Raw genomic sequence first — 24,426 nt, forward strand, 5'->3', positions numbered from 1 at the left:
TTTAAGAATATGCTTACCAATTTATCAACTTTGTGACTGTAGAGCTCAGGGGCCACTACTCTGACTGCCTCTGTGAGAATGTGAAAGATATGCAGCAAAGCAGACACACACAAAACCTTTACAACCACCCTGATGTAACCCACAAGGGACCCACACTTACACTCATATTTAATCATATTTATCTCAGTTTACCAAAACAAACTGTCTGTCTTTCCATTGGTCTCTCTGTGTAGCACAATGTGACTGTTTAAACTGTTTTTCCTTCTGTTTCCATGCAGCAGAAAGATTCCTGTTGCAGTGAGACACTGTTTGCCGCAGTTTACGGTAAACGGGATCATGTGTGTAGCACAGACAGGATAATCTTGAGTGGGGAAATTTTGGGAGATAATGCCTGCTGATTATGCTACAGATCAACCAGTCATCAAAGTCATTACCAATAAAATAAGCAATGAAACTGCAAATGGTGTTTTTACAATCCAGTTACCACCTGCACTTTAGCATTAATACTTTTTTTATTCAAATTTTTGGTTGTTTTTAATCTTTAAATTGAATACCATTAGATTCCATGTGCACGTTTGTGTGGGTATGTACTGTATGTATAGCATATATAGGCAACTGAGTAGTGACATGGAATGCTCTCTTTGAATCAGAGTACTGAGTTTAAAGTTGTACATCAACAAGCATCTGCTGAAGTGTCCCTGACACTTCCCACCTGTACCTGTAGAGGGGATCTATAAATGAAAAAGTTTTCCTAAAAGATTCAATACATTTTTCGCAATGGAAAATACATTTTCGCAGAAATCAAAGGTCTGTTTGTCATAACCGCTGTGTGTTATTGTCTTGTGTAGCAAAGACGCCATCTGGCCTGTGCTCTGCGCTCTGTGTCAGTGTGTGACAGGACCCGGCTTGTCACTGTGGACCCCCGGGGGGTTCTGACAAGTGGCCCAAACACTGGCTCGGCTCTGCTGGAGGTCGTTGCCATGGAGACGCGGGGTCAGCCAGTCCCTGCTCATTGGTGTCAGGTCAGTTAATTGTGCAAAGGATGCTAATGATGTGTAATGGCTCCGTCCTTGGCAAATGAGAAACTTAAACAACAAAGTGTGTGTGTGTGTGTGTGTGTGTGTGTGTGTGTGTGTGTGTGTGTGTGTGTGTGTGTGTGTGTGTGTGTGTGTGTGTGTGTGTGTGTGTGTGTGTGTGTGTGTGTGTGTGTGTGTGTGTGTGGGTCCCTCCAGTGTGGTTTGTGATTACATTCTTGGTTTTCATCCCTGTACACAGTTGGAGGCCAAGTCAGCCTGTCTTCCCTTTGTCATAGGGTGCTCTTCTGCAACAACCTTGTATATATAGTTCCATATACACTCCCTCGCCCCCACACCCTTTCCTGTACACTGTTGTAATTTCTACACAGTTTCTGGTCTTTCTCCCCAATCCTCTTTCATATCACTTTATTATTCGCTTTTGCCAGATTTAAAGCTGGGATGAGAATGCAAACTGCTCAGATCAATACTGTATTGGACAGAATGATTTTTCTGCCATTCACTATCGATCCTCCTGTCCCATCCTCCTCTCTGCCTCCCACTCAGAGATGACCTGGCATGGGTGACTTCAGATTTTGACTGCCACCCTTTGTGTCAACATAAGGGTTTTAGCAATGCCAGCAGACCCCACCAACACCTCCCTCAGACTCCCCTGCATGTCCTTCCTGCTATTTCTGCCTTTCTGTATCCAGTCAGACAGGGGAATGCACTGTGCTTCAGTCCCGCACAAACAGGAGAGCATACAGCAACCAAATTGGTACTCAGAGCAGACGGGTGTTTAATCTCAGGGCAGAAATAGAGCATTTTGGGACAATGATGGTCTACTACAGGCTAAAGAGGAAGAACAGCAAGTCCTAAGAGAGGTGGGGCTTATGTATAGATGTATGGGAAAAATGCACAAATGATTGAGTGTGTGGCTTGGGTTGATTGCGTATCTATCGAACTGTGTCTTGTGTCTCCAGGTTAAAAGGGGAGTCCTCCACTAACCCTATCCTTTCACCTCTGCAGAATGACTCCTCAACATAACAGTCGCACTACTCCATTCCCAAGGAATTCAACACCAACCTGATACATCTGTCAGTATCTTTGTGCAAACACATACATCACATTCTTTACACGTTAAACTTAAGCACGTGAGGACCAGAATAAACTAACATCAACCAGCAATCTCACCGATATGCATCATTTTTCTTCCTATTGCTTTTAATGTGTGTCTTATCAGCTTCCTGTATCTTATCAAAGAGGAAAGTTACAGGCTGCCCCCTACCTACAACTTAACACTTTGCAGTCAGAGCTGAAAATATCACCACACTATGATCACAACACTAGTAACACACATAACAACATAGACATTTATAATCCTTGGCTATGTAGGGTTTAACTGTACTGACAACGTGTACTCATTCATTCCCTGCAGGTGTGTACAGATGTCGAGTGTCTGTCCACTCTCAGGAGGAGTTCATTTTTCCAGCTGCTCTCCACTGAGCCTCTCATTTCTCTCTCCGAGCCTCTTTGCTGGGTCATTCCACGCTGCCCTACCCACCAGCACTCCACTTCTCCGTGTCAGCCCGTTCCCTAACTGGCCCTGAGTCTGGGGTTGAGCTTACTGTGATGAATACCAAGGAATTTATCTCATCCCTCAAGGTGTGTCACACACAGACATACACACACAGTGTGTTACATAGCGTTTTTCATTTTATAACTCTTCAATGGGCCTTAGAGTATTTAAATTATCATATGTACCTAAAATCTAACTTAATGACTTAGTTTTAAACCTGTGCATCTACAGTCTCGACATGAATTCATTCTGCTTCGACAAAACAAGCCGTTTGTAGTGCTGCCATCATCTCTAGACACCTGACTTTGAAAGTTGCAAAGGAAAGGTTCACTTTAGTTGGATTGTTTAATCTTTATACTCGATTTAGTATTGACTCATTCCCACAGCCGTAGCCGTAGCAGGACAGCTTGCTGTCTGAGCCCTGAGACTTACAGGAGAGCTCCTCAATAGCCTGTCACCACCTTACTGGACAGGGTTCAGTCCTAATCCTGTCCTTCATTAGATACAATCGGTTTGGGTAATAATGTGATTGACAGGGTTTCTGCAGCATTCACCGAGTTAAATTTAAGGCTTTTTAAAACCCTTTTAATACCACATAAAATCCAATTTATTACTGTTTCAGTCATACCGGCTAAGTATGAGGGTATGATGAAAAACCATTAGGGACCACATGGCCTAGAATTATTTATATCACATTTTTTCAGTACTTCCCAGCAGTATATATCAATAATTCCTAATGATACAATTACATTGGTGAGACCTGGATCCGGGTAAGCGGCAAAAATGGATGGATGAATTAACCAATTAGAAATTATTAATGCATTCTAGTTTTTGCAAAAATCTCGATTTGCCCATTATGAAACAATGAACTTCATAGTTCCTGTAGGTTGCAGTAGCGTTTGCTATAGGTCTGTCTCCAGACAGCACACAATCCGCTAAAAACATTTTGTGACTAACATTACCGTCTATAGAAAGCAAAAGAAAATATTTTAGACTTTAAGTGTTTTCAGGAACTTCTAAGGCCTTTGAGGAAACTAAATTGTAATGTATTAGTCACTCAATTACCAGGAGGTACATCAGAATCATTATTTATCATGATTTTATTTTTAAGCCGTATCCAATATACAAGCAAGTAAGAAAAATGTCACCATAGCAACAACAAAGTTATCATTCACTCCCTCTGCTGAATTTATTTCTTCATTCAATGTACAACTCAATGCAGTCACCCAGAGCCTAATGCCTGAACTACAGCTATGTGTAAACTGGGAGCCAATGGGATTGTTTTTTGCAACTTCACAAGAATTCATCCAACATTTATCATTTGCACAGGAAGCTCGCAAGCACATGTGAAGTCACAACCATAATCATTCATGACATTTAGTTTCAACATCAGTATTTTGTGATTTACATACACCAGGAAACCGAAGCAGAGTTAGTGGTGACTTTCCCTGAATCAACCATAATTCAGAGTGTACATCTGACATCATTTTCTACCTTCAAATTAATTACCAGCCCTAACACATCAAATAACATTCAATTACACTGAGTGCAGCTTTAATTTAATACAACTGTAGTTAAGGACAGTTTGATGTAATTTGCTATTTCAGTGTCGCCTTTCCTAGAACCGGTCTTGTTTTAAAAAGGAAACTTGCATAAATATATATAGTGCGGGGCAAATAGTGGACGATATCTGCAAGGCTCATCGTGCAGCGTCACCTCCCTGTAATTGTTTGTGCTTAATTATTGAGGGTATAATGCAAACAAATGCAAATCACTCGCCACAAACTGTCGAGGCACCACATCTGTACACCTGGAGGAAACCAGAGTCCTCAAATGCCCTGATCTTTACCAGCACATTTTTACGGAGTCCTGAGCTGACAAGTCTTTTACCAGACAAATGACACCTAATAACCTTCACGAGGTAAAAAGAAACTGGATGACAATCATGCATGATTATTTTTTACCAAAAAACAACCTAAGTTTATTAAGAGAGACGAATGAATGGAGATGTGGTGTTGGTGGGGTTCTCAACAACACCAAGCATTTCTCCGTGTATATTCTGTAGAGAGACGTCTTATATTACATGATTTTGTTTTCCCGCTCTTCATTTCCCTAAATGCTTCATCAGCTCCATGGCAGTGTTACTTGATGTCCATCAAGCGCTGTTCATTCTCCTCCTCAACTGTGTCCAACCACATCTGGTCAAACTAGTGCTGTTTCCTCCTGAATGAGCATCCTGAGGAAAGATGGAGAAAGACCGATTGAATATACAAGTAAAATAAACAAAAACGTTATGCAATATATATGTAATATTTTGTCCACCCTTACCTCTTAGTATAAAACAACACAATTGGGGTTGCAACTAACAATTATTTACAATAATCGGTCTTGTATGTTCTTGATTAATTAATTAACTGTTTGGGCTGAAGCCTGAGGAGATATTTTCAAAAAGGTCTTGTTCGGGCAACAATGAATCCAAAACCCAAAGATAAACACTTTACCATTGGAGAAGACTGTTGCCAATTCATTTATTAAATTGACTAATCATTACAGCTCTTCATAACAGCACTAAATAATTTTTTTAACAGCACCATAAACTACATGTACAGCCTCCAACGTTCCATGAAGTTGAATGAACACTTAACTTAAACTGTGGTAAACTGACATGCAGCTAAAAAAAGCAGCGGAGAGCTAGCAAGAGTTGCCGGGGTGTTTCTGTAAAACTGCTATTATGAGGCTGAGAATTAACTTTCAACAACTGAATATTATAACCTTCACAAAGTTAAGATTTTTAAGCCAGGTTTAATTACAGACAGCTGAGTGCATGTGTCCCTGTCACCTTTATGAAGGTAGACAGTGCATCAACAATCTTTATTGGAGATTAACGGTATAAAGCCAGTCAAAGCAACAGGGACGGTGTATAAACTGACACGCACTGACAAGATACAACAGATAAGAGAACACTAAAAGTCACGTTGCTATCTGCCTTTTCAAAGACTAAATCACCTCCAAACTAACGGTTTTAGTGCCAAGTGTTGCAGCTGCACCCATAGTAACTCAAAGCAAAGCACATTGAGGAGCACTTGGTTACCACGGCAACACCGCACAGGACAGGGTTGGGACGGTGAGAGCGTTCGTTAAAACAAACCTTGACCTTTAGCTCAACCAATTCACTAACACCCTGTATACAGTATCATCGTTTCTTCAACGTACTGCGACGAGTGAAGCAATCGATCAGTCTTTTATCAGAACAAAGGATTAGCTATTCTGAACCACGTCCTGCTGTCCTTGCTGAAAGAAGTCGAAAGAAATGCCTGAACAAAAGAGCATTTGTGCTTGCAGTCGACTGTGTAGAAATGGATCAATGATGATAAATTTCTGTCACGACCACAAGAGTCACTGTATGCCTTAGTTGACACCCTGTTCATGAAGAACACAATGAAAGGGCAACACAAAGGCAAATATTAAGGTGTCACTTAGATGTGTATTGTAGGTTTGGGCGGTAATACGGTATACCGCGGGGTCTTAAAAATAACGGTATCAGTTTCAATACAGTCATTAAAAAAAATGCAATGCACTTATATAGGAGACAAGGATTAAATATTAAATATAATTTATGTAATTATGTGTGGTTGTCATGTGTGGAGGAGAAAGTAGTTTTTTTGTAAGTTGTTATGTTATTATTGTTTCAGTATTAAGTATTCAGTTTCTGAACGGGGCACAAGCCAACAGTTTGGTGACACTGCCTGAGCCTTACGACATCATTTTTAATTAGTCATGGTAATATAAAATAGGGAGGAGGTCTGACGGTATCAAAATTTGGATTGTATTGTACAGCAAAGTTCTGCTACCTGATCCCCAACCTAACAGGGCCAAATGAATATTGAGTTTTGGGGCATTTTACTGCCAAAGCTTTGGGTAGAGGCCAGGTGCAGGTTAAAAATTGAAAATGCAAACATTTGCTATCAATTTAATTACCAAAATACAATTTACATATAGTGGACCTGGGGCTTTTGGTGTTCTAGGGCAGGTTGCTCACTTTGTCGGGTAATCCAGCCTTGTCGATGTATGTCATGTGTTGCAAGTTAGATATTATAATTAGGGGTGTGACGAGACGAGAAACGCCCAAGCTCTAAGTGACAGCTACAGCATGTATCTGTATGCATTTTTTAAGTTTTTTTATGTGGATATGTAGTGCTACATATATAGTCACTGAAACAGGTAGACAGTTTCTTCACTACGCACGCTGCTTACCTTCTGTAAGGCGAGCTTTCCCTCCTGTAGGCTGGCAGAGGACTGTGGAACAGCCGACACACAGCACTACTGTCTGAGCGTGGCTGAACACTGTGGTGATCTTGTAGCAACCTGCACACAACACACGCATACAAATCATTGGATGGGACAGCCAACCATTGTATTATCCAATGCACTCTTGGTTATTGATGTGTCCTTGCAGCTGTTTGTGTAAAAGAGTCACTTGAAACTCATTTAACCAGACAGTCACAAGTGTCATTGTATGCCTTATTTGACACCCCAATCACTAAGGGAACAATGAAAGGGCAACACATAAAGGCAAATATTTTTTAATACAAATAATACAATTAGGCTCTATTTTTAAATTAAATTTAAGATCATGTTGTAGCTGCTATTTTGTTTTTATTGAGCCCAAATTTTCTCCATTGCTTTTTACTCCAATGTATTTTCATAATAGTTAACACATTTTCCCTCAAATAAGTCTTAAGTCTCAATACTTGAATATGAAGATGTAGTTAGGCACAGTACTTGTGTACTTTGCACTTAAATGTACTTCTCTATTATCTAAGTGATCTAGGAGGGTTTGGCCAGGTTGCTACATAAACAAACTGACCTGGACATTTGACATCCATAAAATAGGAATTCGGACTCTGAACGAGGCGTTTTTTCTTGTGTCTCCTCTTTTCCTCCTCAGAGCTCGGGAGCAAAAGATCCTTTGCAAGCTGGAAAAAATTTTAAAGACAACAGTTTAGCTGAATACTAGTCTACATTCATTTAAAATAATCTACGGAGTGTAGAAATAACTGAAATATAAGGATACATTTCATTTCTGGTCAGTTAAAACTTTATATCATGATTAGCCTACAGGATGCAAAGGTCGAGATCTCTCTCTCCCCAATGAGAGGAAATATGAGGAAATGCTGAGAAAAAGTGCAATCAACGTTACGGTGACTGTATTCACAGGATAAACTAAGATATCTTCAGAAAGTGATATTTAACGCATTAAAAAGACCTCCATGTGACTGGTGATCATAAAGGGAGCCCGCGTGGGCTGCTTTGTTGCACGTGCTCGCCATATTGCGTGCTTTTGTACATCTTTACGTTTAAATCACAGGAATCAAAGCGTTGATTCCAACAGAAACAAAACGCACTTTCGTATCGTATTAGATCCCCCCTACAAAACACTTTTTAACGACTGATGGCTACTAGAAACCCCGCGGAGGTACTTACTGGCATGTCTGCGTGCTGGGAACCTCACCGGAAAATCACTGACGACGCACCGGAAACCTTCAGCTGACGGGCAAAGATCCGGAGGAAGAAGAAGACAAATATTATCAGAGACGGTTTAGCATAGAGGATCTTCTAAATTATTATTATTTTTTAATAAGCGTTGATTTATTGGGGCATTTGTGGGTGTTTACATTCAACTACCTGTTGAAATTTAAGCTACGAAAAAAAAATCAGCTTTTGGTTATAAAACACCACGTGGTGGCGTCTTATATTTTACAATTAATTAATTTTATTTTCATGTAGAATTTAACAATAGTCAGTTATGTATCCAGGCATAGGTTTTACAACAGACGTGTAAATCATTTCAATTTCCAAACATGTTTGACTATCAAATATGAGTTCAAATAGGCCTAGTGTCCACTTAGCTACTTCATATGTAGCATATGTTGAGCTCCAATCACGGAAATCAATCACATCAACGGCCGAATGTAATAGCTTTTGTATGTACTCCATAGACTGATAAAACTAGGGTTACTCTTTTACTTTAAAAAAAAAAGTTAGGATCTTTTTTTTCCTATATTTGCAAACTTTATTTAATAAAAAATATTAACAACAAATGGAGCCAGGGGGATTTTTCCATCTCTCCTATCATCTCTGGTTCATTTTTTTATTTATTTGAACTAATAAAAGTAACCAGAGCTGTACAGCTCTTTATACTAGAAGATATATATTGTTATTGCAAACTCATATTTTAGATTACTTTTTGTGGTACTTGTATTTTCTCCTACTTTGTATATATTTATATTTATGCACCACAAGAACACCAAGCTAAGTTCGTGGTAGGCCTATGTGAAAACCTACTTGGCCATAAACCTGTATAAATGGTTGTGATTCTGATTAAATGTCAATTTGCATGTTATGACTTAGCCTACTTTAATATTTGAATTAGTCTTATTTGTAATGTGTCGAATTGTTCCAATACCATAGCCTATAGATCATAGCCTACACCAACTTAAATGAATTGTAATGGCGACTTAGTTTTTACTGTTAAACATAATTACTTGAAATCCGTTCTCTTGTTCAAGTCCCCTCAGGTATGTTATTCGTTTTCCGATTAAACGGCGCCATCTCGTGTTCATGCTGAGTACCTGCAGGTCTGAGACGCTCTCCGATGAAGCACTCCCACACTACGTAGTCACTCACCGGATCTGGGATCTGTTTTTTTTTGGAGGCAGAAAAAACACGTAGCCACCACGGAGGGATATTGACTTTTGGATGAAAGCTAAATTAATCTGGAATAGATCTGGTGTTGAAGACTGATCGGCAGTATACAGTTCAACTTTGGATGGAGTTGTTTCTTTATCCAGCGCAGTCCAAACAGAGCGCAGAGGCACTGAGGGGGATCGGAATTTACCGGTGACAAGTCCGGGAAAAAAAGGAAAAGAGGATCTACTCGTTACATGGAGTTTTTAAAAGCCTGCTTCATTTTAATCACAATTACAACAAAGATTTTGAAGACTTGAGTCGATGAAAAGAACTTTCGGAAAGGGACAGCCCCAACTTTTCCCCTTGTATCTTTAACTTTGAAGAAGCAGTTCCAACCATGGCGAAAAAGTATGATTTCCTTTACAAATTGTTACTCATCGGAGACAGCGGAGTGGGCAAAACATGTCTGATCATTCGTTTTGCTGAGGACAATTTTAACTCCACGTACATTTCCACCATAGGTACGTTGTTACAGTGTATGTATGTTTGCCTTCCAACCAACGACATTTTTGCACCAACTTATGATTGGCATTAGGGCATGAGTGAGACAAATCTTTGCTGAATGCTGACATTTCATTCTTCCTCAATTTGATGCTGTAGCCTACAAACTGGTTTCACAGGCTGCTTTCATGTCTGAACTAGTCTCTGCTCTCTCTTTTCTTTTTCTTGTCTCTTATCTTCTTTTACTTTTTTCTCCTGTTGAATGTTTTAAACTTGTTGAATATGTGCTGTCTCTTCCCTGACCCTCGATCTCCCCCATCTCTCCCTCAGATCTCATTCCTCTCACTTGGCTCTCAGAGGGTCCACCCACCCTCATTCCTATCTCTTTTACCATCTCGACGTTCCCAGAAGAATGGTTGCTTTCTGGCATGCATGTTTTTTTTCAGGACAACCCCTCTCCTCTGACCCTAGCTGTCTGTCTGTCTGTCTGTCCTTCCAGAAGGAAGAAAAAAAAAAACATAACTCAAAGTTAGTGTGTCCTGCAGGGTTGTATACGCCTTTCCCACATGTCTGTTGTAAGGGAAGGTGACCTATATTGTGTGGTGTGTGTTTGTGCGTGCGGGTGTGGTTTTAGGTCATATCTGAGGTATTTAACTAATTCTCTGTCTATCTATTCTCTCCTCTCTCCTTTTTGAAGGCATTGACTTTAAAGTAAAAACCATTGAAGTGGAGGGAAAGAAAGTGAAACTCCAAGTCTGGTAAGAGATGACAGTTGGTTGCTTTATCTGGAAATTCTTTGTTTTTTCTCTGCCTCTTTTTCCTGAGAGAAAAGAGGGAACCTCCCTCCTGTTCTCCAAATCTGGACTTGACTATGACAGGGTTTATTGTCCAAATATCTATCACACAGGCCGCCACAGAGTCACTTTATGTCATACAACGGATTCAGCTTGCTATAGCAGTGCAAAATGCACATTAAATGCATCGTCCTGCAACTTGGACTATCTTTTGACAGTTATATTTTAAAGGTCTTGCATGATGTGCATGCATCAGTGCACATTTGTCTTACTTTGACTGTGTGTGCTTTGTGCAGGGACACAGCAGGGCAGGAGAGGTTCAAGACCATTACAACAGCCTACTACAGAGGAGCCATGGTGAGCACAGGACGCCTGCAGAACAAGCAGACTGGATAATCATGGCTGACATCACCGTCCCTTTGTGCTCGCTCTGTACCTTTTGACTGACTCTTTAAATCCTCTCTCTTTGTCTCTGTGTTAGGGCATCATCCTGGTGTATGACATCACAGACGAGAAGTCCTACGAGAACATCCAGAATTGGATGAAGAGCATCAAAGAAGTGAGACTGTTTCCACTTAGTCATTGCAAAGATAATCAGGAAATACTTTAAAAAAAAATAGTGCTTAGTCAGTTGGCTATGTATTAGTCATGAGTATGTAAGAATATTTGATTGCCTCAACAACGAAGCAGCATCATTGCACAACTGGTTATTTTAAAGGGTTAGTTCACCTAAATCACACCTCTCTTACCCCTAGTTTTCATCTTTCTAATGGACAAATTAAGGCTGCAACTAACAAATATTTTCATTATCGATTAATCCTGTTAAATCCTGTCATCCTGTTAAACCTATTTTTTTCAATTAATTAATTAATTGCTTTGTCTATAAAATTTCAGAAAATAATTAAAAATCCAACTTCCAGAGCCCAGCTTGATGTATTCAAATGTCTTGATTTGTTTGAAAAGCAGTCCAAAACCCAAATATATTTAGTTTACAATGATATAAGTTTTTAAATGTATTTGTTGTCCAGCTCCATTTTGTATCAGAGGCAGCAGAAGGTTCCGGGGAGATTCATCTTGATTGAGAAGGAGCCAAATAATCTCTCAAACTTTAAATTGTACTCTATTTTTATTTTTCAAAGTATTTTTTTCTCCATTTTTGGCTTTAATCAATACTTGACAGTTGAGTAGTGACATGAAACCATGAGAGAGATCACATTACATGGTATGGGTCTTAACCACTATTCTACCAGGACACCTCTAGTTGCTTTATCATTGATGTTTGGCTCAGGTAAAATAATTTCTTACTGATCAAGGAACTGAAACTTCATTACAAGTGACCATCAGTGTGTGTCATTCTTTGGTTCTTTGTCATCAAACAACATTTGATTGTACTCAAAACGGTTTGCAAAAAGATTTCTCAAAAGTGTTATCTAGAGACAGATATTTCAAAAACCTTAGTATTCAAATCTAAACTCTCTTCCAGGCTTAACACTACCAGGCAAACTAACCCTTTATCTGGAAGGGCTTTAAATTAAACTTTTTTTTTAATTTGATTTGGTGGGAACAGAAGGATGTAATAAAAAAAAGAAATTTGAATGTAGGGCTGGGCGATATGGAGAAAATCAAATATCACGATATTTTTGACCAAATACCTCGATATTGATACCGCAATGATATTGAAGTGTTGACTAATTGGTGCTTTCACAAAATATTTAATACAATGACATTTTTGACACACACACTACAATACAACACTTAAGCCATATTACGACATTATGATATCCAAAATCTAAAACGATATCTAGTCTCATATCATGATATCGATATAATATCTATATATTGCCCAGCTCTATTTGAATGCATTACTCACACATTCACTCATCTCATTCACACAGAGAATCCTCTCTGCATAGCCAAATTATGCATATGTCCTAGATCTTTGTTAATTAGTAAAGACTCAATGTCACAACCCACTTGCCTAATTTGTGTTTAATTAATCATTTTCTCTAATCATTTCATTGACCTGGTCTTAAATATAGAGACAGTTTCCTGCATAGCAGCTGCTGTAGGTGCAGCTTATTCTGGTTGTTCAGTTCAGACTTGATGGAAAGATGTCTGCTTTCCTTCGCTTTGATCTCTTCTTAAATGTATATTCATAGCTGAGCAAACTTTCTTGTAGAAAAGAACTCAACTAATCAATTGACTGCATTCCCTCTTTCCCAGAATGCATCAGCTGGGGTCTGTCGAATGTTACTAGGCAATAAGTGTGACATTGAATCAAAGCGGAAAGTTTCCAGGGAGACAGGAGAAAAGGTGAGATGATCGTAAAAGAGACGTAACTATTTCCTACGTGATGCTGTTACATTAGTGTTAAAGTTTTGTGGTCAGTGGAGTAGTAATAGTCAAAGGCTTCATTGTTGACTTTTTTTCTTCTTTTTTTTAAATATAAGAGGGAGTGATTGTTTGAGGAAGGGATTGAATGTGTCACACAAGTTTTTGATGTTTTCACTTTGCATTTACTTTAGATAAGAAGCAGGAAGTGATTATTAACCATATCCTGAATGTGATCTGTGTCTGTTGTTGACAGTTGGCAAAAGATCATGGCATCAGGTTCTTTGAGACCAGTGCAAAGTCCAGCATTAATGTGGATGAGGTGAGCCGGAATGTAACCACTGACTAACAAAACACTGTCTTCATACCTCATTAAACTTTGGCTCTTGGTTGTGTTTTGTTATGATATGTTAATTTGCTACAAATGCTGCAGAGGTAACTTTCATTTTATCTCACTCTTTTAACCTTTCTGTGTTTCCTTTAGTCCTTTCTGTCTTTGGCACGTGACATACTACAGAAATCCAGCAAGAAACCAGTAAGTTATATAATAATACCAAAACTACCAAACTGAAGCATTAGTTCCTCCCTGAACATAAGACTTTATGCTAGATATGTCTGTAATTTCCTCTCTTTATCTGTATTTCCTTGTTTGACAGGGCCCCACAGGCCGAGAGGTGAAAATCACGAGCAATACAGAGAAGAAATCCTCCAAATGTGTTCTTCTCTAGATATGACGCTGGCCAGCACACGTAAGAAAGTGCCATAAACATGTAAGAGCACATCAGTATTACTGGGGAGAGAAATACCGTACAGCAGGTTTTCTGTCTCCATCTGGTGGGCTCACATATCCATTACATACAGGTTCTAAAAGTTTTTACACCGAAACTACTTTTTGTTCCCCAAAAGCGTAGTAAGGATTTCTCCTTTGTGCTGATATTTTATTGAGATGATTGTGCCTGTATTTACCATTGAACGTATTTTCTGCCACATTTTCTCTGATAATGTTATTGTCATGAAAATGTTGCAAAGTGTAGGTCCTATGACTCCAAACAAATACCTGGCACAATATTTCACCAAGGAGTTACCATCAGGTTTAGTTAAGCTGGACATTTCTATTTCCGCCTTGTATTTTTCTGGCTTATCGCCACATTGTCATCCCTACAACAGCACTGCCTACTGTCTTTAAATAACTTTATCTGTGTTTTTTAAACTGGGTAGCTATGTAAAACAAAATGGGGGCTCAGTTGCAGAGGAAGAGTTTGATGGAAAGTGTTTTCTGTCTTCTGGTCAGGCATCTTATATATTCTGTTTGATGGTTTAAATACTGGACAAAATTGATTAATTAATAAGTCATAAAACATCTTTGGTTCTTGCAGTGTCATTATGAGAGACAGTGGAAGCAATTTCTTTCCCCACATATTATAAATATATTGCAGAGATGTCATAGACTGAACATGATTAAATGTTGGCAAGGTTTGTAGTTACATTTCATTATGTTTATGTTCTTATCATTTGTGAATTGCTGAAATATTCTAATCATGTACAATATTTTAAATCATTCAACAGAATCTACAGTAACAGATGCCATTTAAGTCTATAGCATAGACATTTTTTGGAACATGCTCTTCAGGTTAATGAATTAAGCAAGTTGATGGATGCATGGAGTTGAATCTGAAACAAACAGAGGTGGTAAAAAGCTTTATTTTAACAGATAAATGGATTGAGAATGTGGATGATAGTAACAGAGATAAGTGCAATATGAGAAGATGAGTGGAGAGATGAAAGAATGATGGATAAAGGAAGTGAATGGACAGGATGTGAGGGAAGCAGCAGGGCTCTCATGTACCTCACTTTGAATTGTTGGATCTTGCCTTTTATCTGAAGTGCCTGGTTAATCTCTCACTGAACACTACCACACATAGCTACATCTGACAAGACAGGCTCCCTTTTCAGGCAATTTCAGATCATTCAAAATGACTGTGATTAAAGGTGCAGATATGATCCGGACCGACATACTGTATTTACTGTATCTGCTTTTTATGCATTTCTTTCACATTCAGTGTCTTTTAGACCTGCCACAAGACTTTGTATGTAGCTTACAGACTTGATGAATAAAATTGCTAAACAATAAACATGATGAGTGTGTTGTAGTTTGAAACTGTTGGCAAATCAAGTCAATTGTGTTTATACAGCCCAAAATTACAAATCAAAAAACCCAAAACACCCTTTTTATAGGAAAAAAAGGAAGCAATCTCAGGAGGAGCAACAGAGGAGGGATCCCTCTCCCAGCCAGGATTGACAGATATGCATTAGATGTGGTAGCCTATTGTTTTGTATTATTATTCTGTATTCTTCTGTATGAAGGGCTCAGCCTACAACTTTTGATAATTGCTGATCTGTTTTAGAAATATACTCGTTATTTTATGGCTGTTTAACCACTCAGGTTTATTACGGTTTTACTTTAAGACCAAAATAAAGACAGCTTACAGGCAGCTTACAGTTATATAGCAGAAGGCTTTGTGTCTCAGGGACACTAAAGGTAATATGTCTGTTGACACAGTGTTGGTTAATACATAGCCCTAAATTAGACGAGGCATCTATATGGGACACTCATTCTAACTACTAGGACCCCCGTTGCTTTCTTTTAACCACTATCCTCCCAATACAGCGGCCAGCAGCGTGATAGTTTTCTCCCTCATTGCTGCTGCAGGAGCTGGAGCCTGTCGCTTGGCAACCGCCCCTCCTTTCCAGCATCAGCACCACGACGGTGTGCGCGCGCTCTGCAGCATCTTCGAGTTGCCTGCACGTCCTGCGTGCCTTGTCATCACGCGGGGCAGGTTTCGGTTTGCAAACACGATACATTCCTTTCCCAGTGCCAGAGCTGTACCGAAGACCAGAGGAGGAGACGCGAGCAGCTGAGGGAGGGGCGAGTTAAGAGAAGAATTACAAATAAACGTGGATGGATTTAAAGATGCTATCCCGGACATAGGTAGGCTATAGGCTATGTTGCTATGTTCATGTAACGTCTGGGGGGAGGCAGTGAAGTAAACGACTGGGATACACACACAAACAAAACACACGGGCTGGACGGGATGCCCGCGTGACTGCAGGGAGGAAAGAGGCGGAGGAGGAGGAGGGGGGTCTAGGTGCGTGTGTGGACCACCGCAAAACCCCCAAGGTGGAGTTGTCAAAGATCGAAACCTGTGAGGAAAGAATAATTCCAACCTGGCTGCTATTTTTGGTGCAGTTTGAAAATCGATGGAGGATATTTATTTCCTGTTCACGTCGAGGTAATTAGTCTCGCTTCCAAAACGAACCGATGTGATCTCGGGGCTTTGATCTCCACACCGTCTGTTTCTTTTCCGTGGCAGGATGAGGTCCTAACATAAGGTCGCGGAAGGGACGCGCACATGTTCGGATGTTACTCCTCCTGATTGGACACACGGACTGAGCGGCTCATGTCATCTCTGCTGGTGTTGAAACAACGAGGGATCAGCTGCTTTCTTTGGGATGCTTTAAAATTTGCGGCCTGCTCGGGTCTCCAGTTACCGCAATGCTACTGGCAAGAGGAGGGAGAGGTGGAAGGCAGGAGATGGAGAGGAGGGAGGGAGCAGCAAGAAGCAAATGAGTATAACAATGATGTAGGCCTATAGTTGCAAAAAACTAGCCCCATCTGTGTGATTGTGTTTCACTCGGAGAATGGTACAGACTGTACTCTATAGGTGATAGTGGCATGTGAAGTGCATGGGGTGAGAGATACACTGTATTGAGTATCTAAGGATCATGGCTGAAACGTTAAATGAGGTGAGTACGGTGGCTGTAAGTGTGTAGTGGCTGCTCAATTCTCAACTTTCTGCTGACAAAGTTCTTGGACTCACTCACTGGACTATAGTGCGAAGAATGGGGCATTGCGCAGAACCTATGGCACCAGCCAGTGGAGAGCTTGGTGCATAATTGTGACAGAGTGGAGTTCTAAAGCCAGCATTTATGTCTCTCCCTCTTCTACTCGCCTGCACTTCTACCCACGGCGCTCAAATTTGTTTTATGAACCCAGAGTTAGTGTGAAACCAGCCTCCTCCACATACAGCCTGACATGCCTTCACCGTCAGACTCCAGCAGCGTGGCTTCGGCCTCGGGGTCTCGAGGCTGGTCTGACAGCCGCAGGGGCATGTCGGGCCGGGGGCCTGGTGGGGCACGGCTACTCCTGTACCTAGGGCTGTGCCACTTAGGCCTGGGGGCCATGGTCCTGGCTTTCTCTTTCACCAGCATGGCCTTCACCTCCTCAGCCCGAGTGAGGCAATCCTGTCCATTCTGGGCTGGCTTCTTTGTAAGTGTAAATCTAATTGAAAACATACAGTATTAATTAAGAATATAACAGCAGAAGGGTTTTCTGATGTATGTGGTGTCTGTTTGCAGGTGGTGGCATCAGGGATAGTTGGAATTATCTCATGGAGGAGACCTCTGACGCTGGTGGTATGTATATTTCCCTCTGATAAAAGGAGCATTCAAGTTAGCTTTAGGTGTAAAACCACGTGCCATGGAGCAATATTAGATAACCAATGTGGGGCCCAGAAAACCCCAGGTGTGTCAACCCGCTTATGGTAATTTAATTAATTGCAAATTAGTCTAGTGATATGCACCACTAAAGTATGATATAAACTCAAGTGAAGGGTTGAGAACACAAGCTCACCACAAGGTTCCTATAGTAGCCTTAAGGTGGGTCCTGCATGTTTAAGGGGCCCTGTTTGAACACATTGTTGTAAATTGTTTGTATATCTTTACCTAAAAACAATACTATTTTATTCTGAGCTTATGTTTTCCATATTCATGTATTAATTAAGTAAAACTCCTATGACCTAAATAACAAACCGTAAATGTGGGGGTGGTTGATCTGGCCATGACATGGGGAGCAAAAAGTGTTTGTCTAAAAATCAATCCAGGTACTTCACTGATTAGTTCCTCCTCTCTAGCAGAAGATATGTTTATCAGTTAAATCACCTGGCATAGTCTTTGGTTGGAAAAATAAAACTGCACGCTCTCGGCCTTCCATAGAACGAGTTTTGACACCCTGCTCTGTGCTTCCCCAAAGGTGTCACTGTTCATGCTGCTGTCTGCAGTGTGTGTGATCCTCAGTCTGGCCGGCTCAATGCTCTCCTGTCAGAATGCACAGATGGTCAAGTCTATGCTCACCTGCCAGGTACACAACGTTATGCAAGTGTTTTTTCTTCTGCCTCATGCTGAAATGCCCTTCTAGCCAGATGCATGGGGAACGTGTCAGGAATAATTGTGAGTATGTTTTTTTTAGTGTTCAATTCAGTGCTTAACACCAATCGTCTGTGTATGGGAATGTGTGTAGGTGGAGGATGGTCTCTGTGTGTGTTGCGCGCCCACTCACTCCTGCTCCATCACAGAAGAGGAGACCCTGGTTCTCTCCCTGAATGCTGACTGTCACTCAGTCAGACATCAGCTGAAAGTAAGATGTATCTATATTTTATCACAAGGGTAGGTTCACAATTTTTCAAGTCTGTCTTAAAATAATAGTCAGATGCCCATATTAAAATTGAAACCGTTTTTTCTTGCTGTAACCATGCCTCATCATTCATACTCGGCATTAAAAGATCCCTATGCGCTTTTCAGCGTCATTGTTTTGTGCAAAAATGTATTCAAACGTATATTTGGTGGTTACTGGGTTTTTAAATACAAAATCCCCTGTTTTTTTTTTCATTTTTGAAGTCTGACTTTGTGTTTAGCTGCAGCTCAACACAAAGTCAGACTTCAAAAATTGTCATATAAATATGACATATTCCCACCAATAAAATGCTTTTCTGTTGTCAGATTTTGACTTTCTGAATGCATATTTCTCTAAAGGACCTTTTGTTCAGTGCATGCGGTCTCAGCATTCTCTCCACCATCATCTGTACTCTGTCCACTGTGACCTGCAGTATCCACATATTCTCTCTGGACCTCGTGCACCTGGTGAGTACAGACACAGCACATTTTACATTTGCCAGACTGGCTCTTTCCACGAATGACAGTACTCAGCAATAAACTACACAGCTGCGTATTTGACTTTGTACAAATGTTGTAGCTCATTACATCTATCGGTTGTATGATCTGCATGTGTTTCCCATTCTCCCTGCCTAGCTGGCCCCACATCGCTCTCGTTCAGTCAACCCAGAATGCACCACTCCTCAGGACGCCTTCCTGACCAACATCATGGACTTTGAGGAGTTTGTCCCACCCATACCTCCGCCCCCCTACTATCCTCCTGAGTACACCTGCAGCTCTGAAACAGACGCTCAGAGGTACCACACTTAATAAGTATTATTAAACATCACTTGTGTGCAGTATGTAATAGCCATGCCATACAGACACATTGGACAAAGTGTGCAAGAAAATGATTGTTTGATATTATTTTGTATTATCGTCCAGCATCACCTATAACGGCTCCATGGAGAGCCCTGTTCCTCTCTACCCCACTGACTGCCCCCCTCCTTATGAAGCTGTTATGGGACAAAGAGCTGCAAGCCAGGTAAGTGTGTGTATGTATGTGTGTTATGTGTGATGTCCTATGCTGATCAATGTCTATTTTGACTGTCAAGGCAACAGTGTTTGACCCCCACGGCACTGAACTGTCTGGAGAGAGAGGGACTTCTACTGCCTTCAGTGGTGAAGGTGAGAAGCTGTTGAGTTTTAAAATATCAATAGCGTACATAGTGTAGCAAAAATACTTTTAGCATGAATTAAAGTCAGTTATTACTTAAAGTATTTTAAGGAGGTACACAACATAAAGCAATGAGTTAAACTCAAAGCAAAATATGTCCCTCCATAATAAAGGATTATCTTTCTTTATTAGTGTCCATGGACAGTGGATCTCTGTTGATGTCAGAGATTGTGGACATCCCTAATGATTCCTCCCCCTCTGAGGACTCCTGCCTGATGGAGGTTGGGCTGAGGACCCAGGGGGAGAAGGGCAACAGGAACGCTGGTGAGGTGGGAGACGGAGGAGACAGCGGGGAGTACATCAGTTTTCGTGGTCCTGCGTCTCAGACGCCAGAGAGTCCTCTGGCAGGGGGCCCGAGAGCCAGGCGCTTCCTCAGAGGAGAGAGGTCCAACTCCTGCTCTTCACCCAGCACAGCGACCTCCACATACAGGTGAGGACAAACACACACATACAGACACAATTTAATAATGTAAGAGCTCTACAGGTGATGGTGCAATCCTGTTTTGTCCTGCAGGTCTCCAGTATTGCGTCGCCAGGCCATGCTAGCTAGTAGCTGTTCCCAGCTGGAAGCAATAGGGAAATCCATCTCTGCGCAACCATCCACCATCCCAGAGTTTCGAGTTCGCCCCTCCACTCCCTTTCGCCAAGGAGCTACCCCAACCACCTCTGCTCCTCCCATTTTATCCTCCTCAGCTGCCAGTGAGCAGAGTGGTGCTCACGGTAATGGGCTACCCCTCCCGGGCCAACCATTGTACCTTCGACGAAGGGCTGGGAAGAGTGAGAAGGATGGAGAGAGTGTAAGAAGGGACAGTGAAGGGCTCCTACGTCTTGTGAGGTCACACAGTGAGCCAGGTCTCGGCTCCTCGACTGACACAGGTAAGTCATACACCAAAAGGAGTACATCTCCTACATCACTATTTCAATGTCCATAACCTGTCCTTGTATCTCCTCTTCTGTAGTTGACTTTGGCTCTGGAGGCAGCAAAGTATCCATAGACACAGGTAGGAGTGTATATCCACAAAGCTTTACGATGTGATGTTCTGGTGGCTCAGTGGTCTAAAGCACAAAACTTCCTGGGTTTAAATCTGGCTTTGTTGCATGTCATTTCCTCCTCTCTTCCTTTCTGTCTCTTTCCACATTTGACTGTCCAATTAAAGGCAAAAGAGCTCCAAAAGAAAACACTTCTAAGTTGTTTTGATGAGATACAATTCAACGCATTTGCAACTAATGGCGATCATTTATCAAACCCTCTTAGAAACTAGTGCATTCTGCATATCTGTCCCCAAGTGCATGTAATCTATGAAACTCTTCCACAACATCTAATTTGCCAGTGATTTGATTACAGATTGATAAATTATATTCTTCTGTGGAAACAATAATGTGCCTCACCAGTTCCTCATTTACAGTATTATTTTCAGATGACACATCCTGCTTTATGAATGCTGTGCTTCTTGTCCTATCAAAACACTTGTCATGAAACATAGCAAAACGATCTGCAGTGGTTGCTGGACTTCACTGTAGGACTTATACAATATGAACCTGCATCTTTAAGAGTTAATGTTGCCTAATTTGTACTTTATGGTAGATTTATAGTATTGACTGTCACATTTCATCAATAATATGCTCCTATTCTTTCTTGCAGAGCATCTGACATTGATTCTAATAGTGTTTGATATTCTGGGCAGATATACAGTATATTTAAAAAACTACACATTTTCCAAGCAGAAATGTATCTTACAGCTGAGCTGAGATAGAATTAATACAATTTGAGATCAGATGTAGCAAGTCTGGCCCTCCTGGCCATTTTCTGCTGCCTGCTGACACCCAGAGTGTTTGTGTATTCTGAGCTCTTGTGTATTATGTTGCCAGTCTAATGTCAGATAGGTAGTGATGTTGCTGTTAATTTCAGTTACCTTCTCTTTTCCCTTATTTTTATGTAGTTAAGGAGTTAGGTTTAGCATTTAGCATCTTTTTGGGTAGTTTATTCAGTTTAGTGTTTTTATTTTTTTTGTCAGTCCTGTTTTTTTTATTATTATTATTTTGGACTTGACTTTACCTGAAGTTCAATTTAAGCTTCTGTAAAATGATTTAAAAAAGAAGTGCAAAATGACTTCTGATGAGGGCTAAAATATTTCTCTTTTTCCTGACATCTCTCATAGGTCCATCCTCTGAGGCATGTCTCTTGCCCCCCACCTCTTTGCCTCCTGCTGCAGCTCTGCCAAGGAAAGGCAGCATGAAATCAGCAGCCACTGGGTTGCAGGTCCCCTCCAAACTTCCCCCCACCTCACCACTGCATTTACCTAAAGACTGCCACCGTTCCCTAGGAGACCTTAAGGTTAGTCTGAGAAAAATTGATACAGAATCAACAAACATCTAAAAATACAAAAGTTGACACTTAGTGTCTTAGCAAGGGCTGGATGATTGTTTGTCTTATTTTATCTTCCCCTTCATTTTTTACATCTCCTTCAGGTGACTCGGGGTCTGGTGGCTCGCTTCCTGCAGCGCTCCAAACGCAACCTATCGCCCTCCTCCGAGCATGCTGGGAGCACAGGGCAGGGGCCTAAGAGAAGGAGTGAAGTTGAGGGCACTGCCACCAACCACATGCCCTTGGAACAAGTATGACACATCTGGTTAACCTTATTTATTTCCTCCTATCTCCAGTTCACTACATCAGAATAATTTAGTGCTTCTGCGAGTAGAGCTATCTGCTTTTTGTCTAAATGTTTGCTTGACAAACTCATCTCCAGGTGTTGCTGACACCTTGGAACACCAGCCGAGGACACCCCAACCATCACTCCCGCCATCCTCATCGCCGTGGACATCACCATTCCCACAGTGACAGTCGACACAACCGGAACCACGCTAGTCGGGCGCCAGAGGGGATCCACCTGCGCAGCTGTGGAGATTTAAGCTCCTCGTCCACTGCGTCACTACGCCGATTAGTGACACCTCATCCACCGCATGGGTCATCAGGAGCTCTTTACTCAGAGTCTGCACTGTGAGGAGGGCAGGAGGGTGAAGAAGGGATGGAGGAGAAAAATGGGATGCATATGATTTGATAGGGTTGTAAGGAAGACGAGAGGAAATAAGGCAGGCTAATGAAATGGAGAGTGGGGCAGTTTAGTGGAGATATCTAGTTCTGAAAATGTGAAAGTCTTCCCTCCTTTTCCTCTTTGTCACCTCCATTTTCTGAAGCCAACTGTGCAAATGGCCTTATTCAGTGGTGCTCTTTATCACTCTGAACATCAGCCCAGAGCTTACACTATTTCATCTGTAAAACGGTCACTAGATGCTTATTTCTGGGCAGTGTGGTCCCTGTTCTAACAGAATAAATCAGAGACAACCAACCAGAGGCATCTTTTCTGCTGTATTCTCCACTCCATCTCTCAGTACTGATCTGGAGACATATTTTTCCTCAAGACTGGAGAGAGAACTCAACTAGCATTCATGCTACAACAACCACTTACTCACATGTACATTCAGTCTATTACATAACTATGGGTTGCAATATGCTTCTGGCCCTTTTGTACATTGCTATTCATCCACAGGATCACTCAGATGAAGTGATCATGGAAACCCTTATTTTGTCTTCCATTGTTAAAAAAAAAAAATGCATCTCAATAAACATATAGTTTGTTGAGGTTGCACATGAGGACGCATGGAAAACCCTTAACTGAGTTGCTAATTTTGTCTTTTTCTTTTTGCAATTCAGATTCCCACTTTCTCCATGTTTTTCCACCTCAACATTGGCCTTCAAAAAAAGGCATCCAGCATTTTTAACATTGATATTAATGCACGCCACAGACACATGCTCAGCCTTTGAAATGTATTCTCTGTGGGTGGCCCCTGGACACGGTGGTTTGATTTGCATATGTGCATGTTTTGCTACAGCCCCCCGCATACAGCAGGAACCTTGTGAATTCAATCCTGACCGTCTGTGTAACTACGTAACATGTCCTCAGAGTGTCTTTATCTGCATGTTTTGACAATGCTTTTTACTTTTTTCCTCTTTCACCCAAGACCTATGATAGTAGCCATTTGAAATGTGTTTGTGTTAATAGATAGCTGAAGGCGATGGCTAGAGTCGAAGATGTGCAGCGCTCCCAAAGTTTTCTGCCAGATGGCTCTCAACATGCCTCTGCATCCTAATTTGATTATGATAGGGTTTGACATGTTTCAAACCCTAACATAGGCAGGCAGATCTGTGATCCTATGAGATAAATAGGTGTAAATTGCACTGTGACTCTGATGACATTAAGAGTCTCTTGCAATAAATGTGCAGGCAAATTTGTTACATACAGTTGGCTTCCCACTACAGTATGTGTTGGCACGGTTCTCTTTGGACCTGCAGGGGTTAAGGATGGGTGGTAAATGGAAAAAAAGAGCCTTGGGCTGCTGACTGTGAACATATGATGGGTCTAGCAGCTCTGGATACGGGATTTTGAAGTGTTTCAATATTTGTGTCAGATTGGAGTTTTATTCTTTGAAAGGTCTTTTTGGTGTGCTCACTAAATGATGATATTGACATTTTGGATACACTCATATGTATGTACCTAATTTTAAAAATGCACACAGGCACACACTCCCTTATTAAGGCACTGAGCTGTATTTCTACCTCCTGTCTTGCATAAAACATTATTTATTTGAAGAAATGTATATCTGTATGGCAGGATTAACAGGATAGAGCATTGAAACCGGACTAATTAATGTATCTAAATATGACACCTATTTTAGATTTTAAATGCAGTGTCAATAGCAAAACTTTCAATGCAAGTTATGTATTTCAAAAATATG

At 41.0% G+C, this 24,426-nt stretch overlaps 3 protein-coding genes and 2 non-coding genes across 6 annotated transcripts; 2 read left to right on the top strand and 3 right to left on the bottom strand.

The window, feature by feature from the left end:
• Window positions 1-3,674: 3,674 nt before the first annotated feature.
• rps27.2 (ribosomal protein S27) lies at window positions 3,675-8,203 on the bottom strand. 2 transcript variants are annotated; one of them, XM_039805551.1, is made up of 4 exons: window positions 8,077-8,203; window positions 7,460-7,568; window positions 6,847-6,957; window positions 3,675-4,828 (listed from the first exon to the last, which is right to left on the bottom strand). In XM_039805551.1, exons 1-4 carry the CDS (start codon window positions 8,080-8,082, stop codon window positions 4,800-4,802), a joined length of 255 nt encoding a protein of 84 aa, XP_039661485.1. In that variant the 5' UTR covers window positions 8,083-8,203; the 3' UTR covers window positions 3,675-4,799. The 2 variants fall into 2 exon arrangements, with proteins under 2 accessions (XP_039661485.1, XP_039661486.1); XM_039805552.1 differs by lacking the exon at window positions 8,077-8,203 and adding an exon at window positions 7,712-8,004.
• On the bottom strand, window positions 5,921-6,052 carry LOC120563203. Its single transcript, XR_005639921.1, has one exon. It is a non-coding gene; the product is annotated as a small nucleolar RNA SNORA13 (small nucleolar RNA).
• Window positions 7,035-7,167, bottom strand: LOC120563211. The gene has a single exon (XR_005639927.1). It is a non-coding gene; the product is annotated as a small nucleolar RNA SNORA13 (small nucleolar RNA).
• Window positions 8,204-9,250: 1,047 nt separating the features above from the next.
• Window positions 9,251-15,058, top strand: rab13 (RAB13, member RAS oncogene family). The gene is made up of 8 exons (XM_039805553.1): window positions 9,251-9,803; window positions 10,481-10,541; window positions 10,874-10,934; window positions 11,059-11,136; window positions 12,801-12,890; window positions 13,165-13,230; window positions 13,393-13,443; window positions 13,565-15,058. The coding sequence occupies exons 1-8, from the start codon at window positions 9,680-9,682 to the stop codon at window positions 13,634-13,636; spliced, it is 603 nt and encodes a 200-aa protein (XP_039661487.1). The 5' UTR covers window positions 9,251-9,679; the 3' UTR covers window positions 13,637-15,058.
• A 656-nt stretch (window positions 15,059-15,714) lies between these two features.
• Window positions 15,715-22,979, top strand: fam189b (family with sequence similarity 189 member B). Its single transcript, XM_039805554.1, has 14 exons — window positions 15,715-17,235; window positions 17,325-17,381; window positions 17,998-18,105; window positions 18,265-18,381; window positions 18,777-18,884; window positions 19,053-19,213; window positions 19,341-19,440; window positions 19,511-19,583; window positions 19,765-20,062; window positions 20,147-20,508; window positions 20,592-20,633; window positions 21,792-21,967; window positions 22,102-22,248; window positions 22,380-22,979. The coding sequence occupies exons 1-14, from the start codon at window positions 17,002-17,004 to the stop codon at window positions 22,632-22,634; spliced, it is 2,238 nt and encodes a 745-aa protein (XP_039661488.1). The 5' UTR covers window positions 15,715-17,001; the 3' UTR covers window positions 22,635-22,979.
• The last annotated feature ends 1,447 nt before the right edge of the window (window positions 22,980-24,426 follow it).

Source organism: Perca fluviatilis, chromosome 7 (assembly GCF_010015445.1).
Source record: "Perca fluviatilis chromosome 7, GENO_Pfluv_1.0, whole genome shotgun sequence".
NCBI classification, from domain to species: Eukaryota; Metazoa; Chordata; class Actinopteri; order Perciformes; family Percidae; genus Perca; species Perca fluviatilis.